The sequence below is a fragment of the Ostrinia furnacalis genome, unplaced genomic scaffold (assembly GCF_004193835.3).
Source record: "Ostrinia furnacalis isolate ACB-3 unplaced genomic scaffold, ASM419383v2 OfSCF0260, whole genome shotgun sequence".
Taxonomy (NCBI): Eukaryota; Metazoa; Arthropoda; class Insecta; order Lepidoptera; family Crambidae; genus Ostrinia; species Ostrinia furnacalis.
Window position 1 is genome coordinate 189,871 of NW_021130499.1, and position 27,313 is coordinate 217,183.

General features: G+C 35.2%; 1 protein-coding gene across 1 annotated transcript in view; it reads right to left on the bottom strand.

Annotated features, from left to right (window-relative positions):
• Window positions 1-1,511: 1,511 nt before the first annotated feature.
• The window catches only part of LOC114357912 (uncharacterized), a 77,429-nt gene continuing 51,627 nt past the window's right edge, over window positions 1,512-27,313 (bottom strand). Inside the window, exon 5 of the mRNA XM_028311718.1 lies at window positions 1,512-1,627. Within this exon, the coding sequence (XP_028167519.1) occupies window positions 1,512-1,627 (116 nt within the window). The remainder of the gene's footprint in view (window positions 1,628-27,313) is intronic.

A 27,313-nucleotide genomic window follows, 5' to 3' on the forward strand; every position in this document is an offset into this window, starting at 1 on the left:
GCGTGCTATGAGGAATTAAGTCCATGTAAATCCGACCTTGCCACTTTGTGTATTAGGTGCATTATTCTGCGGCTGGCTTGCGGTTGGTGACCACACGTTTTCATGGCATTGAAAAGTTGAAAAGGGACTTTTGCCTTGAAATACTTCAAATACTTGTAGTAACTATTTAGTCGCTGAATTTTACATTAACTTTAGGAAACCACGTATCACTCACTATTCCCTTCACTTTAGTTTGTTGCCTCTTAGGATTTGAATAACTATTTTTCCAGTTTCTCAGTTTCAGTCACTTTCAGTCTCACTGATAGCTCATTCAACCACTTTCTTGTCCTCTACATTCTGCATAGTAGCCAGTAATGTTTGTTTATCATTTATAGGGTCCTGTCCCATACCTATCTTGCCACTGATTTGAACCTTACGTACTAAGCATAAGTTCGAAAATCAATAAATTTTCAGCATGCCCTACAGAGGTTAAAAACCAGTAAATGTGACGTGCAATACAAATTACTAATTATTATATAAAAAGGTGAATGTGACGTACCTATATCGTCTCTAAATAACGTGCCCTCAGAAGAAAACCAGTGTGCTTACCATGAGATTACGTTAAGTGTGCTCGCAAGCGAGTGCGTCAACATTTTTTTTACGCAGTTGCTAGCGAGCACACCTAACGTAAACTCATGGTAAGTACACAGTTGATGTATCTTAATATCTCTACAAATACTTGGAGCATAGCCACAGTATTTGTAAGCGATGCAGGTCGGCGCGATAATAGCTTCCGTGCGATAGCTGAATGGGCCGCTCTTTGTGCTGAGCAAACTGAGGTTTTTGCGTGATGGACTGCCGATACCAGTGCTTCGATCGCTTACGAGTAATGTTTGCTTCAGTTTCTAGTAAAGAGTTTTCTAAAGTAATTTAAAAAATGCGACTGTGAACGTCGTTATTTTGATTTCGCTCGCTACCCAATCTTATACTTCTATACTAATATTATAAATGCGAAAGTAACTCTGTCTGTTTGTCTGTCTTGCTTTCACGCCTAAACCACAGAACCGATTTTGATGAAATTTGGCATAGAAGTACTTTGAGTCCCAGGAAAGGACATAGGATAGTTTTTATCCCGGTTTTTGAAACAAGGACGCACGCGATAAAGTTTTTCTGCGACAGACAAAATTCCACGCGGGAGTAGCAGCGGGCGGAAAGCTAGTTGACAATAAATTTTACAATTCGATTAGATACGTAACTTTATGATCTTGAATATTGTCTACATTTCTACAGTCAGCCCATATGTATTAAAAAATAACGATATTTTACTGTCATCTTCTATACGATGAGATTGTTGGTAATAGATAATCAAATCAAAGTTGTATGATAACTCCCTAACAAGTACTATTTCTTCCTTAATTCTTTTCAATATTTAATTTTTAAAAGTATTTTAAAAACTACCACGTTTACTTCTCTATCTATGAGGGTAGACAAAATGACCACACACCGCCATAATCGTGTTTCCAAAGTGCATTCTACCCGCAGTATCCACTATCGCGGAAACCATTCACCTGCTCGTGGTACGACGGAGCACGAACAAATGAGCTGGAGAGATAGCATGTGACTGCTATTTGCAAGAATTTGTAAGGTGCTGTAACGAAACTTAAAATTGTAGGCAAAAGGAAGACTAGGGACAGACAATAGAGGTCCTACTGATGGTATAAATTAATGTAGAATTAAACTATTAAAACTAATAGAGTATTGTATTCTGCAAGCAATCTTCCAACTTAATAAACAGAATAGTAGTAATAATTGTGATATGATATTGCATTTTATCGAGGACCGCTAATTTCACTTTTGTCGATTCTTATAACAATCTTAATACAATTTTCTATAAAAAAATATGTATATTGAAATTATTGAACACCTGAGTGAATTATTAACCTTTCCCCAAAAGCCCGGCTCAATTTAGGTACTACTTCATTGTTCCAACTGCGATTGACAAGCTTTGTTCCTCGAGATTGACAATGGTTGAAAGTCCAATAACCTTTTACAATAGACTCTATTTTCGGCAGAAAAAATGTAGACATAGGGCTGATTTTTAAATCGTCGGATAACTTTTAGAGTAGGTGCACACCGTTGATTTTTCGTCGGCCGATAGTTTAGTCGGGCTGCTGATCAGTATGGGCATGTATGGGAGTGCGCACACTACGCTGATTCGATTTGGGCGATTCTTCATACAAATTAAAATCGGGCACAACTATCGGCCAACTAAAAATCAACGGTGTGCGCCTACTCTTAACTGAAGAATAAGTTTGGCACATTGACAGTTTAAGGCTGAGTTGCACCACTTAACTTTGACCGTAACTATAACGGTAAACCGGTGTTTTTTGTATGGAATTTGACAGATTTTTTACTTTTGTCAAAGTTAAATTAAGATGGTGCAACTCAGCCGTAGTATGGGAATTTTCTTTTGTAAGTATGTTACTTGCAATCGAGATTGTATTAAACGCTTAGGCTGAGTTGCACCACCTAACTTTAACGGTAACTATGACGATAACCGGTGTTTTTTGTATGGAGTTTGACAGAATTTTGACGTTTGTTAAAGTTAAAGTAAGATGGTGCAATCCAGCCTTAATAACGGAAATTCTACCGTTCTAAGGGCTGATTTATCAATCGTTAGATATCTTGTATCAGTTAAAATAAATCACCGGTTATCGTCGTTAAAATTATATTTTATTCAGCGACATTTCTGGTATCGTAATATTTTTTTCCAAAACAAACGTTCACGCGAATCATCGTCGTCTTCCATCACCCCCTTTCATTAGGTATTCTTTCAAAAGATCCAAATCACACCTCAACAGTAGCACTTCCAAAAGCCCGTTCGTCGGCACTTCACCGCGCTTCGGCGTGATAAATGGACGCCGCGGTGTCGATTGGCACGCTTTGTTCACGTTGTTCACGTGAACGCCGATTACTTTTCAATATTGTCTGCTTCGGAAAAACTAACAAACTCCACTATGAATTTTCCAACGATAACTTTATGCAATTACCTTTGTGTTTTGATGGGAGAGCCAACATCCCATTTTGATTTTTATAGGTTGCAGTAAAAATAGCGAAATTTATACAAAAAGGTAGTTATCCGAGATTGACGTCTATTGTGGGTCACTAGGGCTAAGATGCACCACCTTATTAACCGTGACTATAACCATGTTTGCAACCGGTATTTTTGTATGGAGTTTTGACGTTTGTTAAAGTTAAAGTAAGATGGTGCAACCCAGCTTTAGTTTGACATTAAGTTATCAGATGAAAACATCTACAACATAATGTCACAAATATGTGTTGTGTGACACTTACTTAAACATAGCATTTAAGTGCCTAATTGTAGAGTAGGCTATCACAGTCTAACTACTTAAGTCTAATGCCCGTATTTACATACCATGCTTGCTTAAGTGAAGCAGCAAATCGAACGTGCAGCGTTGAACAGAGCTCTGTGATTGGTTCGTGTGTTACCCTGTGCTGGACGCACAGTGAGACCTTATAGTAAATGTTTGTGAATACGGGCGTCAGTCTAGTCAGGTAAAATACAGGCCAAGAGTTTCCTCGTTGTGGTTAAAAGAAACCTTTGATGTAGAGTCGGGAAAAGTAAATTTAAAATTCTCGAGTTGATTTGCCAGTGGAAGTTTTTTTATTAATTTGTAGGGCAGCAGTACAAATGCATTTGAGAATTTAATTCCACAGCTCTTAAAGTCCCAGTAAAGAAATAACTAGAATAATATGATTTCTTTCCAATCAATTCAGTTATGAGACCGGTTGAAATGGCTTCATCATGAATGCGCCAAGGAAATCTTTTACAACCAAGAAAATTGTAAATAATATTCAAAGGACGGCCTAATGAAAATTGCACTAAGCTATAGGAAATTTCTGTTAATTCAATTTATAGTTCCTTTTTAGTAGAAGTAGTTTCCTATTTAATGGTAAATAATTTTACTGATAAATTGTTTGCATATTTCTAAGTTAGCTAATTAAAATTCGAAGAATTAAGTTTTATATTGAATGTTATTGTTCATTTTATAAATACAGATGCGAATTCAATTATTTTGCTGTCAATATTTTTTGCCCATTTTTTACGATATTTTCACCTGTTAGAACGTTGATCACAGTTCACAGATAAATATTGATTCACTCGTTTAAATAGAGCAAAATAAATAGAGCAATTTCAGAGAACAACTTTTTAAGTAAAAAATATACCTACTTAAAAAAAGTTGCACGAACTTAAAGTTTTAACATTTTTATTTTATTTTCTTATGTTTCAAAAGTAAACAAATCTTAGATAGTTACTCCTATTGTTACCGACTAGGTACATGAGTATAAGTTTACTAAGAATTATCAACCAGTAACTTGTAATCACAGCTTGTAAAGACTACAAAATACATCGATTTTAAAGCGAGCCGCGCATTATCCGAAGGCAAACTTGCATATGAATTAGAAATAAAGTGTACAGTCTCGCGAGCACCGATGAATATTTCAACGGAGGTGTCATCGGGCACGTCACTAGTCCATCGATCTGCGACATCGATATCTGCATAGCGGGGCCTTGACATGCTCTAATCGTGTCACCGCACTAGCTCGTTGGTGTTAGGGCTCGTTTAAACTGTGCTTTAAAATTTTAGTACTTTCATTTTCATGGAAATAAAATTGACACATCTTTTGGTCTTGTCATCATTGCATCGATTACTTGTTTGTAAAGATGTGTTGTTGGTAGATCTTTGTCAATAAATAAATAAAATAATAAAATTTTAAGCTAAATATGGCGGTAAAATAGAGACGAATACCAAAGATTACATTGATAAAACTTAGATTGATAAAGATACCTTGATAAAGCGATGGTATAAATACATAATTATATTCGTGAACAACGTGTAAGTAAGGGATCTAAGTAGGTATAGGTTGATTGCTGAAAACTTTAACTGTAAACTTTCATCAATATGCCGAACTTAAAGTTTTTCATATCTCCAAAAAATACATTTTGAACCTTTTTATTAAACTACGTAACTTTGCACAAAAAAAATGGCATTTTGGAGGAGAATGCTTTTATCATGAAGTCCACTATTTGTAAAATAAATGAATAAAATTTTTCAGGCAAGAATCCCTAAGTCAATAAATAAATAACCCTCCTTCTGGCGCAGTCGGGTAAAAAGAAATCTAAACAGCGTACATGGTACATCACAGCGTGGACACACCTTTACAAATAATTAGTGCTTACGTGAAAAACGTTTAGATGTTATCAAAGTGTGAGCACTCCCTAATAGCGGGTCTTTTAGCAGTAAGTATTTAAAGGTGTCATTACGAGAACGTGGAAAGAAAAATAGTAATTATACCCAACTATTACAACGTTAGTTGTCCACTTATAAGTTTAATTGGTTTTTGTTTGGGAACTAAAATACTTAGATAATTTTTCTCTGTTTTGGTGTGGTTCTGACTACTTTGCGTAGTTTTATGTATTAGGTTTTGATGTTGCAAAGAATATTAAAAATAGTTCTGTTGTACATGCTTATGTTAGCATACCTATAAGATAATAAATAAGCAATAAGAATTAGTACTACCTAAGTTATCATAACCTAAAATATTTTTTATTTGCAATTTGGCGTTCTCTTTCAGTCAACCTTTGGGCCAAGTAGATATCAACATGAAATTTAATATGCGTCGTCACTACCATTTTAAAAACTAAAATCGATAAGACAACTACTACTACCTACTCTCATTTATGTGAGAAAATTCTTTTTTAAGTTAACAATAATCAATCTAGGTACCTACTTATTGTTTACTTTATGCATTAACTAGATTCCATAAAATAGTAAATAGACACGCTGCACCAGACTTAATCCTAGTTGTCAAGTAGAAGAGGTGTACATAATCCCCTTAGCTAGGTCAATTAGTTATCAAGTACTAAGTATGATCGAGAATAGGCTCGTATGACAGGGGAAATTGGAGAACATACAGAGATTTTCAGTACCTATTGAAGCCTAGAGAGTACGTTATAGCATAGATTTCTAAGTAATATAAATCATAAAATAAATAAATCATTTATTTCCCCTCATAAACTTAGGTTAGCAATTACAGTAAACTAAGTACTCGCACTAATGAAGAGGAGATTATAAAATATTGTAATAAGAATACATCCTGTTTACTGTGACATCACCTAGTCTTAAACTAAATAAAGATTTTAGATAAAAAAACGTAACTACATACATTTTTTTTTAAAACATAAACGGTCTGCAATCCATATTATCTGTTTGTTGTAAGCCATGTGGGATTATCATTCACATCATCATCTTGCTTTTATTCTTTTGTAATGCAAAATGTAGCTTGTGCTTATTTAAATAAATACTTTTTCATTTTCATTTTTTCATTTCAAATACTGAGGTTTTATGTGGTTACAAAAGGGGCTATTTTGCAATTAACGTGTATATTTTGATGTGCTATCGACTGTACCTTTGTTGACTATGTTTACGAATTGCAGAGAGCTTGTCAAGTCAGCCCCTTTGAGTGGGTTGAGCCTTTGATTCAAGCAAATGTTAAACCGCTCGATCGATAGGATTGACTGAATATAATTAAATTTCGATCTGACTAAGGAAGATATTTCAATGGTATATTTTCTTAAATACGAAGTATTGTTTACCATCAGTAGCCTAAAGAGCACTCAGAGAGCATAAATAATACTAGCTATGATTTGATAAACTCTGTTAGGCAATAAAGGCGACACTAATTAACAAAATTATTACCTAATTTACACCGTTTATGTGCTTAGTTATATTTGAGAAAAAATATAGTGTAAGTTCCTCTCTAAGATCAACTATTTACCTCCCTGCATTCTTTACTAAATTCATTCAGCTTTTTAATAGTTATAATCCAAAAAAAACGAGTACAAGGTTTAATTACTTGATTTTTGTCAGTTCCCAGATTAATCAAAAAGCTTCGGCATTCACCACGGGAAAACTGATTTTCATAATTGTTTTCCCATTCCCAACCGTTTCAGCTCTATCATAACGGCCTATTAGTGGCAGAATGATAGGAATTCCCAGGTTAGTTCTGCAGAAAGCTGAGGTGAAGTGAAGTGGAGTGGAGTATCCCCAAGGGTACCGTTTTCACTCCGTTTAGTTCCAAATTCAAAGCCAATAAAACCAGGAACGGATGCTTTACATACTATGTAGATTATAAAGGTAGGATACTCCTTAGGGATAATTACGGTTACGTTGTTACTGTAATGTTATTTGAAAATGATCAGAAACTCTGAAACTGGATTGTTTAAGTACGCAAGGTTACATAATTTGGTTTCAGTAATGATTATTATGATTAAGGGTGGATTCGACCAAACAAGAGTAAATATTAATCTCAGAATAAATCGCCAGTTTTGACATATTTCCCATATTGAAACTGTCAATGTGCCAGTTATAGTATAACTCCAGAACGCACGAACCGATTTCCACGGTTTTGCATTCGTTGGAAAGGTCTCGGGCTCCGTGAGGTTTATAGCAAAGAAAATTCGGGAAAAGGGGGTAAAACAGGATCCACGCGTACGAAGTCGCGGGGCGGCCGCTAGTACTTTCTAAAAATATGAACAGTGATTAGATTTATTTCGTTTAAAGCTACGCAAATAATGTAACCGTTGATTGAGTTTTATTGATAGATCACCTTTTTTAGCCGGGCTCTACAACTTACGTTACTATTGTGTACTGTACAGAGTGCCACATACATTTAAATATGAAATATTTATAAATTATAAAAGTTCACTAAAAACAGTCATGAAGGTATCTCTCATTTTCCCTAACAGACAATAAACACTCATTTACAATCGGGTTTGCCTATGAAGAGACAATTCCCATCACAATAGTCTGTAATGATGTGTCAAGCCGTAAATTTTACAGGCTGACCTGAAAACCGGTTGTGTACGTGGCTATTTCTCATCGCCACGGTTCTCATCGTCACCTTCGTGGCGAATTTTATTTCTAACTTATTTCAACTTTTTGTAAACAAAAATTGTAGCGCTTGANCTCTGAGGCTCATAACAGAACGTTTGAGCAAAGTTGAAGGGAAAAGTGCTAAGAAAGTCTGAATGTACATTTTTTTGCGTCATTCTGTAATGATTAACGGCTTAAGGGCAAGCGATTTTAGATTAAATCAATTGGATGTATTTCAATTGAACTTTCTTTGTTTCAGAGGCATCTTCAGTGAATAGTTTGATCATCAATACAACCCAACCCAACGAGTAAATAACTAAATACTGAAATAGCAAAACACGTGCGAAAAGTATAGCGAATCGACTTTTCGGATTTAACCCTTTTCTTTGCGGCAGGATAGTAAAGTTACGACCCTCATGTGGCACCGACTTCTGTTGCAACTGCAACTTACTGGAAACGTGTTAACCAAACGCAAAAGTTGTTCATTTTCTATTGTAAGTTTATCACTAGGTAGCATTTTGAAATACCATTACATTTTCATGTTTTTTGCCAATAATATTGCATTAATGTAACTAAAGTAGGTACCTATGTTCATTAATCCGTTGTTTGGTGTACAAAGCTTGCTTAGTTTGGGACTAGATAGTGCAGTGTAAAAAAATATCCAAGGACACCCATTTCTGTTTTAGTTGCTAAGGAAAATGTGACATTGGAAATATCATTTCATTTGTCAATTAGTGCTCCAAAGGAGTGAAACATAAAAGAGAGGCGCAATCTTCAGAGATAAACGAATAGAACAAAAGGGCCCTTGTCTATGAGAGGAAACAGATGGGGTGGAGTCACTTAAGCCGGCAAGACGTGCAAGTGTTAAGAGAAATATATTTTAATAAATAGCACTTGTTCGTGATACGAAAGTCTCACACACAGCTTTATATTAGAAAAAAACAGTTTAAAAAGCAAAGTTCTATAGAAGCTGACTATTATCCACTCCAACCAGGCCATGATATAATCTTATCGACAATTTTACACGACAAATGTATGGGCTTATCGTGCATTATCGATAAAATGCCTTGATAAAAGTTTATTGTGGCGCGCATTCTAGACCTATTGACCATATTAATAACACCTTACTAATAAAAGTTACACGCGTGTTGAAAACTAGTTGAAAGTGACGTTAAGTATGAAAATGCCATTTTAAACTAGCGTTCAACGCGTGTGTAACTTTTTATCAAGCAGAAGGTAAATGTACTTGTGTCACATGACGAATTTTGACATGAAGTTGCGTATCTTTTTCTTTGTCAGTGAATTAAATTGTAAAACTGAAAGAGTAATCCAAACTTTTCTTTTTACAATAGATTAGAATTTCCCACCACATCCAAACCTATCCCTTTAAAGAGCCTTAAGTATATTTATCCCGGCCCTTCGTGACACGAGCAATCAAACACATCTGCCCAAAGGGCAAGGCCATCGTACATTATCCCTGGATACCTTTCTAGTAGGATTGTTACTATTTACATAGACGTCGATCGATTCGGACCTTATTGTCCTTTGTTGAAAGAGTGAAGCTATCACACTGTTGTCATTTGCATCTATCTTTGTTCGTGGAAAGGTAACAACACTATTGATCTTACAAAGAGACATTTAAAAGGAAAACTATTTTTCACATGACTATGAAGAATAAACACTGAAAAAAAAAACAGCATTCTGAATAGGGTGATGATGATGCCCAAAATTGAAGTACCTTACCACCTACCTCACATAATCATAATGAGTATAGCGTGGGTTAAGTTCCTTCTTTTGCTCTTATTGAGAAAATTCTTACATCAACAGAAAGCTAGTTTTTCTAAATTCAAAAAATAATTAATGGCAAATGACATAAGATTAAATCATTGAAGTTGTTTTTATACAAAGATTTTCCCTCTTTTTTGCAAACGATACTGGCAGTTACAGAATTTTATCTGGTTTTGTCATTTGCACCATAGACAATTTCGAGCGGATGAAGCCGTAACGTAATAGGTTTTGTTTCGTTAAAAACCGGCATTTTTGGACCATAATGTTTAATTCTAAGATGAAAATGGCGGTGAATTTTGGAGGGAATAAAGCTTTTTAAAATTCAGTGCTGGACTGGGACACATTTGGACTAATACCTCCGTTATCTTGCGTAACTAAAATGTGAGAAATTTTCTGTGGGAGGCAAAGTAAATATTCGTGTACGTACATGAGACTGGGTATTTAGTCTGATTACACTATAAGAGAGAGAGGGAGATATTCTTTGTTGCAAAAGACACATAAAATCACAATTGTTAAAACTCAATGTGCCACCGTTGGCACGCCACACAATACTAACATACGAGTACATTATTTTGAAACGTGTTCGTGTAAAAATATAGTATTGGATCGAATATTCACGTCTTTACATTTTAATGTAAGGTGAAATGGAAGTCTATTTGTTGTGTGATCGTCGGTGTTGCCACCCGTGCATTATTCAAAACAGGCCGCCACTCTTACATAGCCCAGATATAACAGCTAGTTCAAAATACACTAGAATGAATAAAGAACGTAGAATTATTAAAATTAAAACAATCTAGCATGATTTCATTATAAAATCAATAGATTTTTTAAAATCTCCAATATCCCAGCTTCCAGTTTCAATTAAGTTTCGACAAAATTTTGCATAAAAGAAGCTAATAGCGTCTACTTAAAATGCCAAAAAGGCAATCATATATTTTTTAAATAATTTTATCCACAGAAAGTAAATTTTACTTATCAAGAACAGTAACTATATCACGTTTAGCTGGCTGTTAGAACTGAAACTGCGGCTCTTGCAAAGTTAAAATTCATGAGGACATGTAGGACAGTGAGCACATATTTTTCACGGCTGGCAACATCTCCAGTTTTATGACGTCACGTATTAAGCTAATGCATCGTGGGAGTAGGATTTTTAATGTAAACAAAAAATTGCCTTCGTGTTTCCAGTTTCCCCCCTTTTTGGTTAATTTTTAGTATTCTGCGGGGCTAGCGGTTACATATTCAGTAGATTTTTTTTGTCTTTCTGCGGAATATCACCACGTATATTCCGCGTATGTTTTATAAGTAATGCCTTCCAAATAAATGAGAATGTGTATGACGTTGCGTTTGCTGTGGCATGATAAATAATTTTAGATAGTCTGTATAGTATACAATATCTATAAAATACAAGTACTTTTCGAATGTTACACCCATGAACTTAATCTAAAATAATCGCCACGACAGGCTTTTTGCACGGGAGGAAAAAAACGCAAAAAAAATAAGATGAGAAATACTATTTCTTATTCTAAATCACGTGCACGAATGCATTAATATTCTTCAGGATGCATTCAAAGCTTTTTCATGTATTGCTTTGCCTCAAAGAGATACAGAAATAGCGGTAAAAGTACTCCTAGAGGTTCCAATTCCAATATTTTTATACAAAACTAGAAAAATGCTATATTAAACGTCACGACGTCACGAGCCGCGCAATTCAGTCGTACAAAGCCTTAAGAATTTCATATTATATCTCTGAACATAAGAAAAATAGAAACAATATTTTCTCTCGCGTTTCTGTAAAGGCTTATTTAATTGAATTCTCTTGAAAACAGTACTTTTTGTTGTTTTATTACGTTTGTTTGGAATTGGGTTTTAGTGCTGTGTACTTAGCGGTTAGAAAAACTGTTGTATATCTTTAAAAACAAGTACTTTTACGTGTCCTAACATGTTGATATAGATAACATGTTGTGATGCGACTGTCATTTGTCGACATGAAACATGTCAAATGACAAAAGCTGCGGCCCAATTTTAGCCACGTGAAAAATGGCGTCTTTTCTCTCTAAAATGACGTTGCATTTCATCCACAATGTTCGCATTAATTTTTACTCCAAAATACACCAAACTTCATCCCATCACGGAAGTAACTAAGCGTAGTAAATTTAACTAAGCACCCGTGTTTCCCCCCAAAAATTACGCTACATCTTCCCACAACACATCAAGGTTTTATTAAAACGTAAACTCCCCGATATCAACGTCAAATTCTGCGAACTTCCCCAAAACACCTCACCCCAAATGTATTCTTTAGACTTGCCTTAATCTTTAATATTGTATGACAAGATATAAAACTTGTTCAATAAACTCGAGGAATGCAAATCTTGCGTCCTATATAAATAAATAATGTATGAGGGAGACGCCCGCATCGACGACAGAGTAGTAAAGTGCGGTGGATTCATTTGATACTAAAACGCAATAAAATAAACAGCATTTGCGTGGGTGTAAAGTGTGAAATGGATTGTGGCGACCTCTTATATTGTGTTTTTATGTACAGCGTATAGATGGCGCTGTTTGATTTTAGAATCGCGGTGCATATTTCATCAGCATTTTTAAATTGAAAAGTGTAAAAGTTTGATTCACAATAGGTTTAATTAGTGTTAATTTGTGGTTTTAGATTTTGAAATTCCTGACTTGTTAATTTCAATTTTTACAACCAGAAAGTTATTTAATGAAATTAATTCAAGTTATTCTAATAACATAGCCCAATTACCAAACTTTGCAAAATTGAAACAGGCACGTGACTTTAATCCATAATACACGAATATTCAAATCTCTTAAGCAATACCATGAAAGCAAGCAAAATTAACACTTTGACGTGATCTCAATTATGTACTTATGTTTGATATACATAATTAATGTGCCTTTACTATGCAAATTAAACACTCCAGGTCGACTTCATAACTAGCAGCTTCAATCGGGCCACAGGTCAAAGAGAACACTAACTAAATTAAGATAAGGTTCATTCTTGAATAATATTACTACTGTCTGACTTATCAAAAGTAACAAAATTTATCTTAGTGCCACATTCATTTACTATTAACTAGGTATTGGACTAAGAAAGTCTCAAGTACCCACCAACTTACTTATTTTCTTCAAAACAAATAATAAATTAATATAGCAAAATATTTGTCTTTAGGTGACAGAAAACTTCAGATTATTCCTTCCAGTTATCCTCATCGTTCTTCGTTCGTTTCAGCCAAATGACGTCCACTGCTGGACAAAGGCCTCCCCCAATGTTTTCCACAATGAACGGTCCTGCGCTGCCCGCATCCAGGCTCTTCCCGCGACCTTTACCAGATCGTCCTCATGTTTTAATACAAATCAATGCCTTTTATAATTCGCTTCAAATAAATGAGTTGACTATTCTATTTGGACTACGACCGGGATCTGAAGCGTGGCGTCACTCATAGGCAACGCAAATCCTCAAGATCACAGGCAGTGAGTGACAACCCTAAGCAGTTTCATTAGGCCCGGCACTCCGAGGGATTCGCTATTAATATGTTAACATGGATTCTGTGAACCGTACGATATAGTGTGTTACAATCCTGAAGTAACATTGAAAATGGATATTATGTAGTTTAGATATCGCAAAGATGATAAATCTACAGAAGGTACAACAAGCTAAACGCTGCGGATTCATCGTTCGTTTCAGCCAAATGACGTCCCCTAGAAAATCCTTGGGGGAGGCCTTTGTCCAGCAGTGGACGTCATTTGGCTGAAATGAACGACGTCCCCTGCTGGACAAAATCCTCCCCCAAGGATTTCCACATCGACCGGTCCTACGCTACCCGCGTCGAGGTACTTCCCGCGACCTCGCTAGATCGTCGGTCCATCTAGTGGGAGGTTTAGATAGATAGATAGATAAATCATTTATTTGCATACACTTAACACACATAAAGAGTAAAGTTGCAGCATAACAATAATAAGAAAAGAATAGAATACTAGTTATATAAGCATGCATAAAACAAACAAAAGCAGTAACAAGTGGAAGAATACTTCCTGCATGATGTGTGTCGCAGCGATGCAAAAAGCAAAGAGCTCAATGTAAACACTCAACACAAAACACAGGTTTGCCTATACTACTTCTGACCCGTGGTCGCGACTCGAGAACTTTTTTGCCCCAACGGCCATCAGGCATGATAGACTTAGTTAGATTATTATTATGCTAATAATATTATCCAAGTATGTGCTTATTTTTCAGACTCTTCAAATTATTCCGAATACTGAAAGTATAAAATATTTTTATTTAACGTAATGACTCAAAGTAGATGTTTTTTCTTGAGAAAAGGGAATGATAAGTGATAGAAAAACACAATAAGGTATTAAAAACGTTTAAGCCCTTCCTAAAAAGAAATAAAGGTAACGGCAAGAAGCGCAAAGGGAAAAGAAACCCTTTGTCTTACAATAAGGGCAAATATAAAACTAATAATATACGAGGGTAGTCTTAACTAGCGAAACGCCTGCGGGTACATGAAATCGTGTTTCGCATACTCTTAAGGGTTGAATTCTGGAAAACCCTTTTTGACTTAGTTATGTAAGAAAAAGAATATCGAATTGCGAGAAGGATATAGTTTTATACCTCCTTTCCAACATATTTCGACGGCATATTGTTTACAATGAAATCTATGCCGTCGAATGGTGTAAGAGATACAGCTTTTACTGTATAATTGACGATGCTGTTTATTGATTTTTTCTGTAGGTAAGTAGGTAGTTAAATATGAAGTTAAAATTTCAAAATTAAAGAAAATATTTTTTTTATTTCTATACCGGTAAACGAAGCATCCTTTTAAGCATACAATGTGCCAGGAGACGAGACAGCATTCTGCATAATTTAGATAAGTAAGTTGTAAGTAGGGTTGCCAACCGTACTCTAAAATAGAGCATTGTCCTCTATATCATGTAGGCGTACTCTATAATCTATAACACTAATAGAGTACGCTAAAATACTCTTTTTTACAAAATGTTTACTAAACTAGTGCACGTCTGTAATAATATGCAAAAATCCATAATAATTAAAATAAAAAATTGGCCAAGTGCGTGTCGTGCCACGCGCAGTGTAGACTGTAGGGTTCCGTAGTTGTCCATCGTTACCACAATGTATTTCAGAAACAAGCAATTACTTCATTTAAAGTCACTTTTCATATTTCAAATGACTATTACTCTTAAACTAAGTGATGTCTCTTAACCGTTATAGTTTTCCATGAAAGTTCATGAAAAGCAGTATTATTACAATTTTTTCCAGATTTTTCAAGCCAACAGTTTAGTTTTTAGAGGGGNCGCCGACAAACGCCGACAACGACGGTGTCGGCAATCCGATATGGAAATTAATTGCGTTTTTGTGACGTGAACTCGTTTCGCCACTTTTTGTATTCGAAAACACCCAATTTGTTCCCGGTTTTTGTTGTTAATTAAAGTTTTTGACGATATATTTCGAGCTTAGCTTATAACTTAAAAGCCTTTCTGCTGTTTTAATTAACTGCTTGTTACTGAGTCTGCGAATAGTGACAATAGCACAGTCCTTCCAGCATCGGACTGCCCTTTCGAATGTCCCTAGTTCGATTCGAACTATTGTTAACCTACTTCTTACACACACAAGCATTAATTAGCTCACTTGTGGGAATACGTATTGAGTAATATAAATATTTTTGTATACATAATTTAGTTCAAATACCTACACCTCAAATAAATTCTTAATAAAAATACACCATAAATTATTATGAACAATTTTTTTAACCCCCACAGTTTTGTTTTTCAACGATTTGGAGCTGCTCTTCAAACACGCTTCCATATAAATAACAAGTAAAATATTACAGCCAACATTAATTTCCTTACATACGCACAGTAATTAGAGCCGAACGCGGTATCCGGTGATACCGTTTGACGTGATAGCTCGCGCGGAGACTACGCCGAAATTATTGCTTCTGAATAATGTATAAGCGTAACGCCCATGTAAAACTCGTAGTATTAGTGTTATTACTAGAGGTATTAGCAAACACGTAGTACGACGTTCGTAGCGAGCCGTGTCTTATTGTTACGAACATTTTCACTGCTACGAAACCTTTGTATGGGATTTATAGAGTGCTTTTGCGATGCTTTACAGCGCTGTTTGTAGTATAACTATACTATTTACAAAAGCGTGAAAGGAAAATCTATCCTAACATTTTCATAAATAGCGCTGTGCTAGAGTGAAATACCAGTGCATTATTTTTCTAAAAATACCAGCCACCATAATAATGACCTACAACAGACTTTAATAATATGAAATCATTTGCTGCAAAATGTTTCTTATTACAGCTACATAAGAAGCCACAGGGCTTAACTTGTGCCGTCGTCTGTACCATGTTATCGCGAAATGAGATTGAAATTATAGCCGCTGGAACAACACATGATGTAACTGGGAGCTTCGTATCGTTGTTGTAGCTGATTGGATCGCTTCATTTAATTTGAAATCCACGAATCAAACAGTCACGGTCAAATTATGAGCTTATGCCTTAATACTTCAGAACTTACTGTAATTTATCGCCAGCTTATTACCATTGTGTCTCGTTTATGACTAATATTTAAGTGTGCTTCATCATAATGTCAACCACAGGACGTCCACAGTTGACCAATGGTCGTAAGTCTCTCCCTATGAGTTCCAGATTGGCTGGTCGTAAGCTGTGAGTGTACTTAAATGTTTCTCAAGCGTGTCAACCATTCATTTTCTTCATCTTTACACTTATCCTCAATCCTTTCCACTATATCAGTATTCTCAATCAGAGCTACGTCGTTTTGACGCAAAGCCGGCACAGACACGGAATTATGGCAGCTGAATAATGCATAACTGTTACGCGGCTGTAAAATTGTTCGCAGCGATTACAGCGCTGATAAAACCTTTCGATTATGAATGTAGCGGTTTCGGCTGTCTAACTGCTCTTTGTTTGCGATTGCTGTATTTTTAACGTAATGTATTGTGTTGTTTTAAAATTAGCACAGTTAGTAACTACATTAAAAGTTCCTTAATTTTTGTTTGGTAATGACGTACCTCATAGATTGCTTATTTTATAAACGTTTATTGATGACGAATACATCCGAATAACCTATTTATCAGACAATCTTATACCTAATCTTACTTAACTAATACTTTATCAAGACTTCTTGAATTTAATTAATCTAAATGTAAAAATAATGGAAAACACACTATTTTGATCATTTGCTAAAATATCGGTTGAACTAGAAATAAACGATAGAACTTAAGAAGTATAAATTATGAAACTACTCGTAGCATCTTCTACTTGAAATTATGAAATTAATCTCTCATGATCGCGTCATAATAGTGCCATTACCGAGTGTTCCAATTAGATGCTATAATTACAACGATTAAGCATTTAGAACGTTTTAACAACTCGTCAGTGAGATAGCATAATTATGATACTATGCAGTTTAAGTATCTATTTTAGAAAAAAAGGAAAACATTATCGTGAATCAAACCTACGAACAAAATACTATTATTTTGTAAGACAATTAAAGATCCTAATAAATAAATGAGATTGTAAGTAGGAACATAGGTAACTGTGCATAAGATTAAGATTGAAAAAGAGGCTGATTTGCATTACTTCTCAGTACTGGTACACATTACTGTTTCAAAGTAAGTTCAAAAAAATAGACAAAAATAACACATCATTATTGTCTGAAAGCATAATCAAAATAATTATGCTGAGGCATGTAAAAGCTTTTCAAAGTCACTGTAGAGAATAAATTAATTTCATGAAACGTAACATAATTTGTTTTGGTAATGTCTCGGCGAATCCTCGTCAACTAACCAGAGTTTATTGCACCTTCCATTACAACAGTTTACGGTTTTACAACACCCCTTTATGCCAGTCGAAAATTTGTCCATACGACCCAGAAGCTATAACTTAAAAGAGGACTTTACGAGGTCCTATAGCCCCGTGTCTTATGGTCCTTCACTATTCCGCTGAGCTTTCATAAAATTACGCCGGATTTTATGTCAGCTACCAAATAATACGTGGCGATGGCTACCAAGTACGCTTTTATGGCGAAGTAACGAGTCAATTTTATTTTCGCGACAGTCAAAACATCGTTCGATTTAATACGAAAGATTTGGTTTGTCTGATTTTATTGGGGAAATTATGCTTTTAAGGATTTGCCACACTGGATGCGGTCTGCGGTCAGGTCAAATTAACGCAGATACTGTGATCATAAGCAGTTGTAATAAGTCCTATTTTACAACAAACGTGTGTAATTGTATGCTGTCGACGGTACAAAATGAATGATGGACCCACTCAAATGATGTTAAGAGATTTGAGTGGGTGTCCATACAAAATATGTATTCAATTTCGGATGAGAGAAACTCATGAATTGGACTGACAGTTATGTAATAATGGTTTCAAGCCGTCAACTATATTAGACGCTAAAGGTGTACAAAATCTGATAACACTCCTTCCAAGTCAGGCGGAACTCGAAAAATGATTTACATTTTCATGCTGAAGTTTCAGATACACGTGTACACTTCACGCGTATAGCTGTAGACAAAAAATCCCCGAATCCTGTACCAAAAATGATTCGATAAAAACGTTTTGTAACGACCGAAATAATATTCTTTTTTACGGTGAAATTTTGAAAATTTGAAAGGATGGTAATCGACTATTGTTGCGTTGCGAACGTGAGGTATTATGCTGCGAACAGGTATATTGTATGCCAAGAGATTCTGGTCCCTCATTATATTCCTTGCTCGTTTGCCGTTTATTCGTCAGTTCATTTCTTGCAAGGAGCCGATCAATAGACGCTCAGCTGTTCCCATCCAAGTTGTTTCATTAAATTCAAATTTTGTGTTGTACTTATTAATTCAGCCATTCCTCGCGCGGCGCTAGAGTGCTTTTTATACTTGTTTGAATGAAGGAAGCTTAGCAAAATTCTAAATCGAAATGAGAGTTTTGGGGCAAGTAAAAAAACAATTAAGATTTGATTTTTTCAGGGACTCTAAGTAGGCAAGTTGCATAGTGTAATTAAATAATCTATCCCCAACGAAGACAGAGTGTTATCATCACCTTTTTTGCAAAACAATATCTAGAACTTAGTTAATAAGAAATGTTAATGAAGTTCTCAAGTTAGAATAATTATATCATCTCAGTCATTTTATAATAATTAATAATTAAAGAGCTCTTATTTTTCAGTAACCTAAAATCATCCCTCAATGTGGCATATGATAATAGTGACTTAAAAAGTTTTTTTTTAATTTTAGTTTATTTATCTTTTTACTTTCAAGCTCCTAAAAGTTACGGTTTAAATTAAAATTGCATTAAGTATGAGAATAGAAAAAACCACAAAGAAAGAAAAAGTTTTATAAGTATAAAAAAATTGCATATTTTTCTCACACAACCTACCTGCTTGTAGGTTTATAAAATTAATAATGCATCGTATGAGCAAGTTTCTTAGCGCACTACACAAACACCATGCATCATGTTCCAACTAAAAACAAGTTCAACAAAGATAAATCAACCAGTGAATGGAGTATGAACTATGATCGTGATAATGTTTTTCACACTAAGTACAGGCGACATCACATCAAGAAACAGTTTGTCTTGTTTCACTAATTTAAAAAAATAGGTATGTAAACATAAGGGGAATCATGTAAAATAATGAACTGTGAATGAAACATGAAAATAGTAGTTTTTAGAAAAAGACTTGACTAATTTTGGCATGAAAAATACATTTTTTTTAGTACCTAACCTAAGTATTTAGGCTTTAATTTGTTGATAAAAAATAAGCTCTTTTGAAAAACGCGAGTTTGTAACCTACTATCTATATATATAAAAGAAAGTCGTGTTAGTTACTCCACTTATAACTCAAGAACGGCTGAACCGATTTAGCTGAAAATTGACAGGGAGGTAGTTTAGAGCCAGGAGAAGGACGTAGGATACTTTTTATTGCCATTAAGGCGGAACAAAGTTCGCCGGGTCAGCTAGTTTGAAATGAATAAAATATTAATGTAACAGAAGTGAAAGATAATCTAATTAGGTAGTGTCATAACGAAAAAAATATTACAAAAAAAACCTCAGTTTTATGAGTGAAGTTTGTTCCAGCTATTCTTTATTCATTTAAAAGTTAACGTAAAAATCCCAGTATTGTGTCGCCGACTGTACAAAAGCAAAGCAAAGGCTAAGTTGTTCATATTAGAACAATTAAGTTTCGCAAGTTCATGTTAAGCAATTCACTTAAAGTTCGTACATAATAACATTTCTCCGTGTAGAAAGTTGTAGCACGAGTTCTCGCGAACGAAAGAGATACTTTGCGAGAACTCATTTTTGGCGCTAAAACGGATTTTCATTAATATTCTGCATGTGTTGGCTATGAATATTTTGTTGCCTGTTGCGAGTAATTAAGAAATTGAAGTTTAAAATTCAATTTTGACTGAAAATGGAACACGGTTTTTAGTTTAGCGTTTGTGTTCCGTTAAATGATACTGGTTGTTCTATTCCGAAAATAAAAGTTTGTGGAATTTCACAATATTTCAGAAAAACCTATCACATCTATTTTTTGATGAAACGAAATACTATTTTTCTTAGAGAATAACAGATGTGAAAAGAAAGTTTATAATTCGATTTCAGGTCAGGTTCTTATTTAATTTATTTTTGCCCACGATTTCTTACCGTAGATTGCGATAAGGTAACCTAATATTGTATATGTACTATCAGTACTACGTCCTATTTGAAGCAGAAGTGGAAATGTTCGTCAAAATTCGTTGAGTTAATTTGTTATCGTCACTTATTTGTTTTGAGACAAATAAATTCTTTGTATTCTATTTATCTTATTTCAAGTTTAAAATTAATTATTAATTTTTCGAGTATTATCATTTCCATTGTTTCATTCAAGACGCGTCAAACCACGTCTATGATAGATATAGTTCTTGCAACTCACGAAGGCGAGTGAGCTTTACTTTGGTGTGTACGTGTACATTCACATAACGATAGTGTAATGTCTGTCCAAACTTTTGAAAAACGAACAGTAGCGAGCCACCACACATGTAAAGCTCACTCGCGTTCGTGATTGCAACAACTATAGGAGCTAAGTACTTGTTCGTAAGTCTAGGCAGTGCAACAAGCCTCTAAGTAGTCGGTTAGAGCTAACCTGCATCTATCACCCTGTTATATTAGCGAGGGCTTAATTGGCAAAGTTCTAAGACCGGCACAAAGGTCTGGCAGGGGAGTTAACGTGTAGGTACAATATGGCCTAAGCGGAGAAGAATATGTAGGTCTATATCATATTGTGCTATGTCTAGGTCTTAGCTGTAGCTTCGTTGTCGTATTTAATCTGGTAAAGTATCGTGTGTCATGCTAAAACAATTATTTGTTACCAAGAGCATAATTCGTCACAACGCTATTAAGTAGATGAGAAATTAAGGAATTAAAGTAAAAGTACCTATGTTATTGTTTGAAATTATAGTGGCTACGGGTAGAAGAATATTATAAAGTGTCTTTATCATAATAAGTAGGTATACTAGATTTTAGCTACAGCTTTGTCGTCGTTAGTCTTTAACCTGCTATCTTACCAAAATAATGAAAACCCCTCTATGTTACTTAACGCTGACAGAAGGGAAAAGACAATGGCTATGGCGTAAAGGTAAATGAATATTACCATAGATTAACGGCTGCATGGTTGATTTTCAAATGTTTGAATCGACGGGAAAGTACATAAGCATATTGAAAGAAAATTCTACTACAGAATATATTCTTACTTTTTCTGTTTTTTTTTCTAAACAGCGGTATATTTTGATGTATTTATGTGTGTTTGAGTAACTTCTTGGATAGTTTATTATTCATTAGGGTTTTAGAAATATTTTATTTCCTTTCGACGAGAAAAAGTCGGACGGATCCCCAGTGTCCTATCATAAGCTTAATAGCAAAAGCAAAATAATCGTCAGTTTGATCATAATAATATTTTAGTTTCAGAACTATATCTTTATGAGCTTCATTAAATATCAACATTAGGTTGGATTTTTATGTAACACTAGCTTTCCGCCCGCGGCTTCGCCCGCGTGGATTTTTGTCTGTCACAGAAAAACTTTATCGCGCGCGTCCCTGTTTCAAAAACCGGGATAAAAACTATCCTATGTTCTTTCCCGGGACACAAACTATCTCTATGCCAAATTTCATCAAAATCGGTTGCGAGGTTTAAGCGGGAAAGCGTAACAGACAGACAGACAGACAGAGTTACTTTCGCATTTATAATATTAGTTGGGATTGTCTCAAGAAAAAGTACCCATTTCATTGCTAATAAGTTACAAAATCGACTGTAGAGGAAAATCCTACAATATTGCACAGTTATGTCTTAGTACATTTTAACAGTCTCTCTGGTAATATTGGTAGGAGGCCGCGTACCGGAAAACGCAGCGTGGGACGTCCACCCAAAAGGTGGACTGACGACATCATAAAGGTAGCAGGAAGGCGCTGCACGCAGGCCGCTACCAACCGGGCAGCATGGAAAGCAGTGGGGGAGGCCTATGTTCAGCAGTGGACGTCCTATGGCTGAGACGATAATGATGATGATAAATATTGGTTAAATTAGTTTCTTGCTATATATGGGTATTTATTATAACTACAAAAAAGCAATCGGCTCTCACTAGGAGCTTTATAATTACAACCGCATGCGTAGTAATAGACAGCCAATATCCGCCGATTTCATAGAATGATTAATCAAAAAATCAGTCAAGTGTGAGTCGGATCGCACAAGATGGGTTCTGTACTATATCGTAAAATATGGTAGTCAATGAGTACACAAGCATAGAAGGTGAAATAGCACGTATTGGGAGTGGCCGAGTCCAGACTGCTATAAATATGTATAGATTGGTCGCTGATGTTAATCCAGTTATAGGGTAAGTCCAGGATAGATGCCCCACTTTTTGAAACAGCTCTGTAACTCAGTCAGTAAGTTTTTATCAACAATTTGACCTTAGTATCTGTAAACTTTGGTCTTTCGTCTATGATATTACTATAATTATTTTAGTTTAAGCTATACCGATTCTGAGTAAATACCATTTTAATTGACCTCTAAAAAGTGGGATAGACGCCTAATGTGGGGGATAGAAGACTCACTGTATGATTGCTTCAAAGGATAGATGCCTGATGCAGGGATAGATGACTCGTAAATACAGTTTTTGAATTCTAAGGATCAAAAATGCATTTTGAAATCAAACAAGCCAAGTATTATTATTTAAGATTGTTTGTTATAAATTAATTAAAAATGAAATTTAGTATTTAGTTATTAAAAATAGTACATAGTACATATCCACCCGAAAAACATAACCCTCCTTCTAACGCAGTCGGGTAAAAAGGTAATTCGATCAGACCCTAATTACTTTCCTAAGTTTAGCCGTACTACATTCTTTTTTTCTTCTTAACTACTTGCTACTTGTGACAAAAAGAGCAGGTTAGGATAGATGCCCCTAGGTGCATGGGACATGGCCCTAAGGGCATCTATACCCAAAAAAAATTTGGCAACTATCCTTTTAGCATAGGATAGGTGCCTTTTTTAATAAAAAATATAATAACACTAAAAATCGAATTAAACATGGCTATCCCGTCTAATTTATAAGATAGTCTATCAAATTATATAAAAATCTGCTTCATTTTACAGCTGACAAAAAAATTATGCATTAAAAGATACTTACCAATTTTATTTCGACACTCGCTAAGGTTTGGCCGCGGAAGATTTTTGCTCTCACTGGCTAAACGAACGCACTCTTTGATGGTTTGCGAGGCGAAGAGTGGTACGGGGAGGTCCCTTTCTATTATACGTACTATAACTTTAGGCTAAGTTGCTTGTAACATAGTGTACTTAAAATCGCGGCACCTATCCCACTGGGGCATGTATCCTGGAATTACCCTAGATCGTGTCACCCACGAAGACGAGCTCCACCAATTCTTCCGCTAATGTTTGAGTGTTATCGGTACACGCTAAATTATCCATGAGTGCACACGCATACTACAATAATGACGCTCGGATTGCTCGGATCACAGTCCCCGCACCCCGCGAATCTCTCGACCAAAAATTGGCGGGGCGCGTCTTCGTGGATGAAATGATCTATGTATATCGGGGGCGTTTAAACGCAGTGTCCCGTTGGAACCCTTGGGTATGGAACCCCAAAACGCCCACTTAGGTATTATTCTTGTTAACAGTCTTGTGCTTCGCAAATGGAACATCGATAAATAAACCTCGTGTTGATGTAAGTAGGTATAGACCGCGCCAATTGACTTTGGCAATCTTGCAAATCAGTCTGCAGTTGCGGATTCAAATCTTAATGGGAGCAAATGTTATTAGTATGAAGAGCACAATTTATACACCGTGAAATATTAGTGGTTGTTCTCCGCGGCAGAATGATTTACCTTTAGTAGTACTATCGAATCGTGCGAGTTATTAATTTGAAAAAAAAAAAAAATCTCAACTAATCAAAAAAATATCATCAACTCGAAAGCGTAAGAAACAATAGTATTTTTTACAAAATATAACGTATTTGGATACTGCCTACCTCACGAAATCAATATTTAAAGTAAAAGAAGCTCTCGCACTAAGTAATACCATAATACCTATAATATTTTGTATATCTGAAAGTGTTGTGAATGCTTATAATAAAACGTTTGTTTTTATTTGTTTAAAGAACAATAGTGTCTAGACAAACCTAAAGAGGATTTAGGACGCTATTTGGATCAAATATGTAATTGCTCAATAATGAATAATAAATAAATAAATAAATAACCTACAGCATAAACTGAATCGCACACGATCCGTACAGGCAAATTTTTTATTTTAATTAAAAAGAAACTTCCTTAATCTATTGTACTAGTAAGATAGAATCATTTTACTGCGGGAAAGCAATCACTAAAATTTTCACGGTATATTATGAGTCACAAATAATAAGAAGGTGTGTCTATCCATGGTGTTTAATATAATTAAGTACATTTATTATGAATAGTTGAATTTCTAGTCTACTACATTTGAGGCTCTAGCCTCCAATTATCTATAATTGGTAGGTATGGTACTAGTTAGAACAATTTGTGAATAATAGCCTAGTTATATGAAATCTAAAGCAATAATAGTCGATTTACATAAAACCTAAAGCTATTACTTAAATATAAAGTTTAATACTTATTCGAAACCTTGAAGAGTTTTTAAGCGTTTGAGCACGCCTTGTGAAATCAATCACATTCTTGTAAAACTTTGTTAATATACACTCGGTATCAAATAAATCGCACCTCCCGCGACTTTCAAACGTATGCATCCCCACTTCGCATCACCATAAAGCTTAATTTCATTACAGGAAAGGTTTTTACCCCAAAAATGTGTCTTTAGAAGGATCCAGTGTCTCTTCTTAAAGCGACAGGTAGTTCCGCTTGAGCAAATCATTGTCATAAAACTGTTAAATTTGAATTATTCGCTATCTCTATATATCTATATATCTGTTAGAGGCTTATTTCAAGTCACATATGTATTGTATATGGTACCTGTTAATTGTTTGTAAAAAAAAAATCTTTAAGTTTATTTATTGAGCTTTCAAATAACACCTATATTGTCGGGGCGATATGATTGTGTTAGAAGAAAATGTGTAAATTAACTGTCGCGAGAGGTGCGATTTATTTGACGCCGAATGTATTTGACTAAGTTTGGTTTTACTGCTATGGCTATAGCAATCATTTGTTATTTGAAATAAACTTTTTAAAGCTTTAAAATGAACGACTAAAGGGCCTTTTATTTCACAGACCAATAGGCTAGTTTCCTAAAAAAATGGTTTTAGTCCGTAAATGTTATTATCAATAAATCAAACACATAATTACAAAGTTATGGTGCATTGAAGTTCCGCGCGACGTCACAAAGTGCTGCAAGTTTAAGCACTCATTGACGTCACGGGCCTCTTCTTTTGAACTTTGGCGCGCTGTATCTCTTTAAATTAACTAATGAATAGTTTGAAAAAGTGAAAAATAGTCGTCGAGTATTTTTTGATAAGTTAACTGACGGACTAATTAAAACTCTTGCTTTTTTACCCAGGAAACATCCCTATTGTTCTGATATGCTATCTCTATCTATATTAGAGTGTAACATTGTTTATTGGCTGTAAAGCTTGTAGCAAAATGGTTTACGAGCAACTCGTACATTTAATCATAGTGTTGCCCATTTATGTTCTGCTAACAGACCGTTTGTCAATCTACACCACTAAATTTTTATCACTTTTTGAAAAACAATTTTTTTCTTTTGCTTTAATTTTTTCACACATTTCTACATAACCTGTTAATTTTTTTTCGGTGATAAAAATGTAGTGGTGTATATTTATAAAAGCGAAAGGTCACTGATTGACTGACTCACTCACTCATCACGAAATCTCAGAAACTACAAGTGCTACGAGTCTCAAATTTTGCATGGGGGTTCCTTTTAGAACGTAGGTGCTCACTAAGACTTAGCAAAATTCAATCCCTAAGAGGGTAAAACGGGATCCACGCGAATGAAGTCGCGGGCGGCCGCTATTTTAAAATAAAAATATTTTTGCGCATGGGTTCGTAACCGTATGCTGTAGATACTTCGTGACGCGCCCCATCACTCATTTATAGCGTGTTACAATCCATTGTAAGACGCTCGTACTTCGCATGGTAAGGATGTGGTTACACTGTATTGTAGATAATGTGCGAAGATTAGACTTGACTTTGTGTAAAAATTATCCTTCAAAATCCACCGAGAAGTAGAAAAATTTAAGATTTCTAGACTTAAAATTAAGCTAATGTTAAGGTAATTTGAAATTTTTGTTATACGGACTTTGGGGTTAGAAAAAAATACTATACCTATGAAACGTGTATTTTAATACTATATTTACAAACAATGGCGTTAATGTATCCAGAATGCCGGTCCAGTACAAAATAATAAAAAAACGTGTTATCAGAGGTTAAGATACCTATTTTGATACTTGATTTTTTCGAAAAAGGGAGTAGCTATAACCCAGTGAAATGTAAAATATTAACATAATAACTCAACAGCAGTAGCAAGTAATCATGAAAATGTAAACGACAGTTACCCTTTGACGACAAGAAGGAAACAGCAGTCTCTATCAAAGTCAAATGCAATTTTCATGCATGAGTCTCCAGCATGCCTTCAAGTTCAACATACTCCACAGTGTAGCTTCAGCCTTCCATGCAGTGCACAGTGTAGTCTGGTCCTTACTCAAACAACGTGATATATAGGCCGCCGCCGCGCCCTCTAGCGATGACTTACGATCACACTGTTGCAACCCGCACTTAACTATTAAGTACATATCGCTCGCTTAGCTCGAGCTGGAAAAGCGAGCGGACGCTAAGCTGAGCGCAACACTATCATTATACAAATGCGGCCCGAACATGGATATTTAGTTCTTTGATCGGTATTGTGAGATAAGTATGATATTTGAGAGTTATGATGGAAGCCATTGTAACAATAAAAAAAATTAAGCTGACTACATTTTTCAATTTTCTGCAAAATATTATGTCTACCTAGTTTAATTTTAGTTAAGTATCTACCTAAGC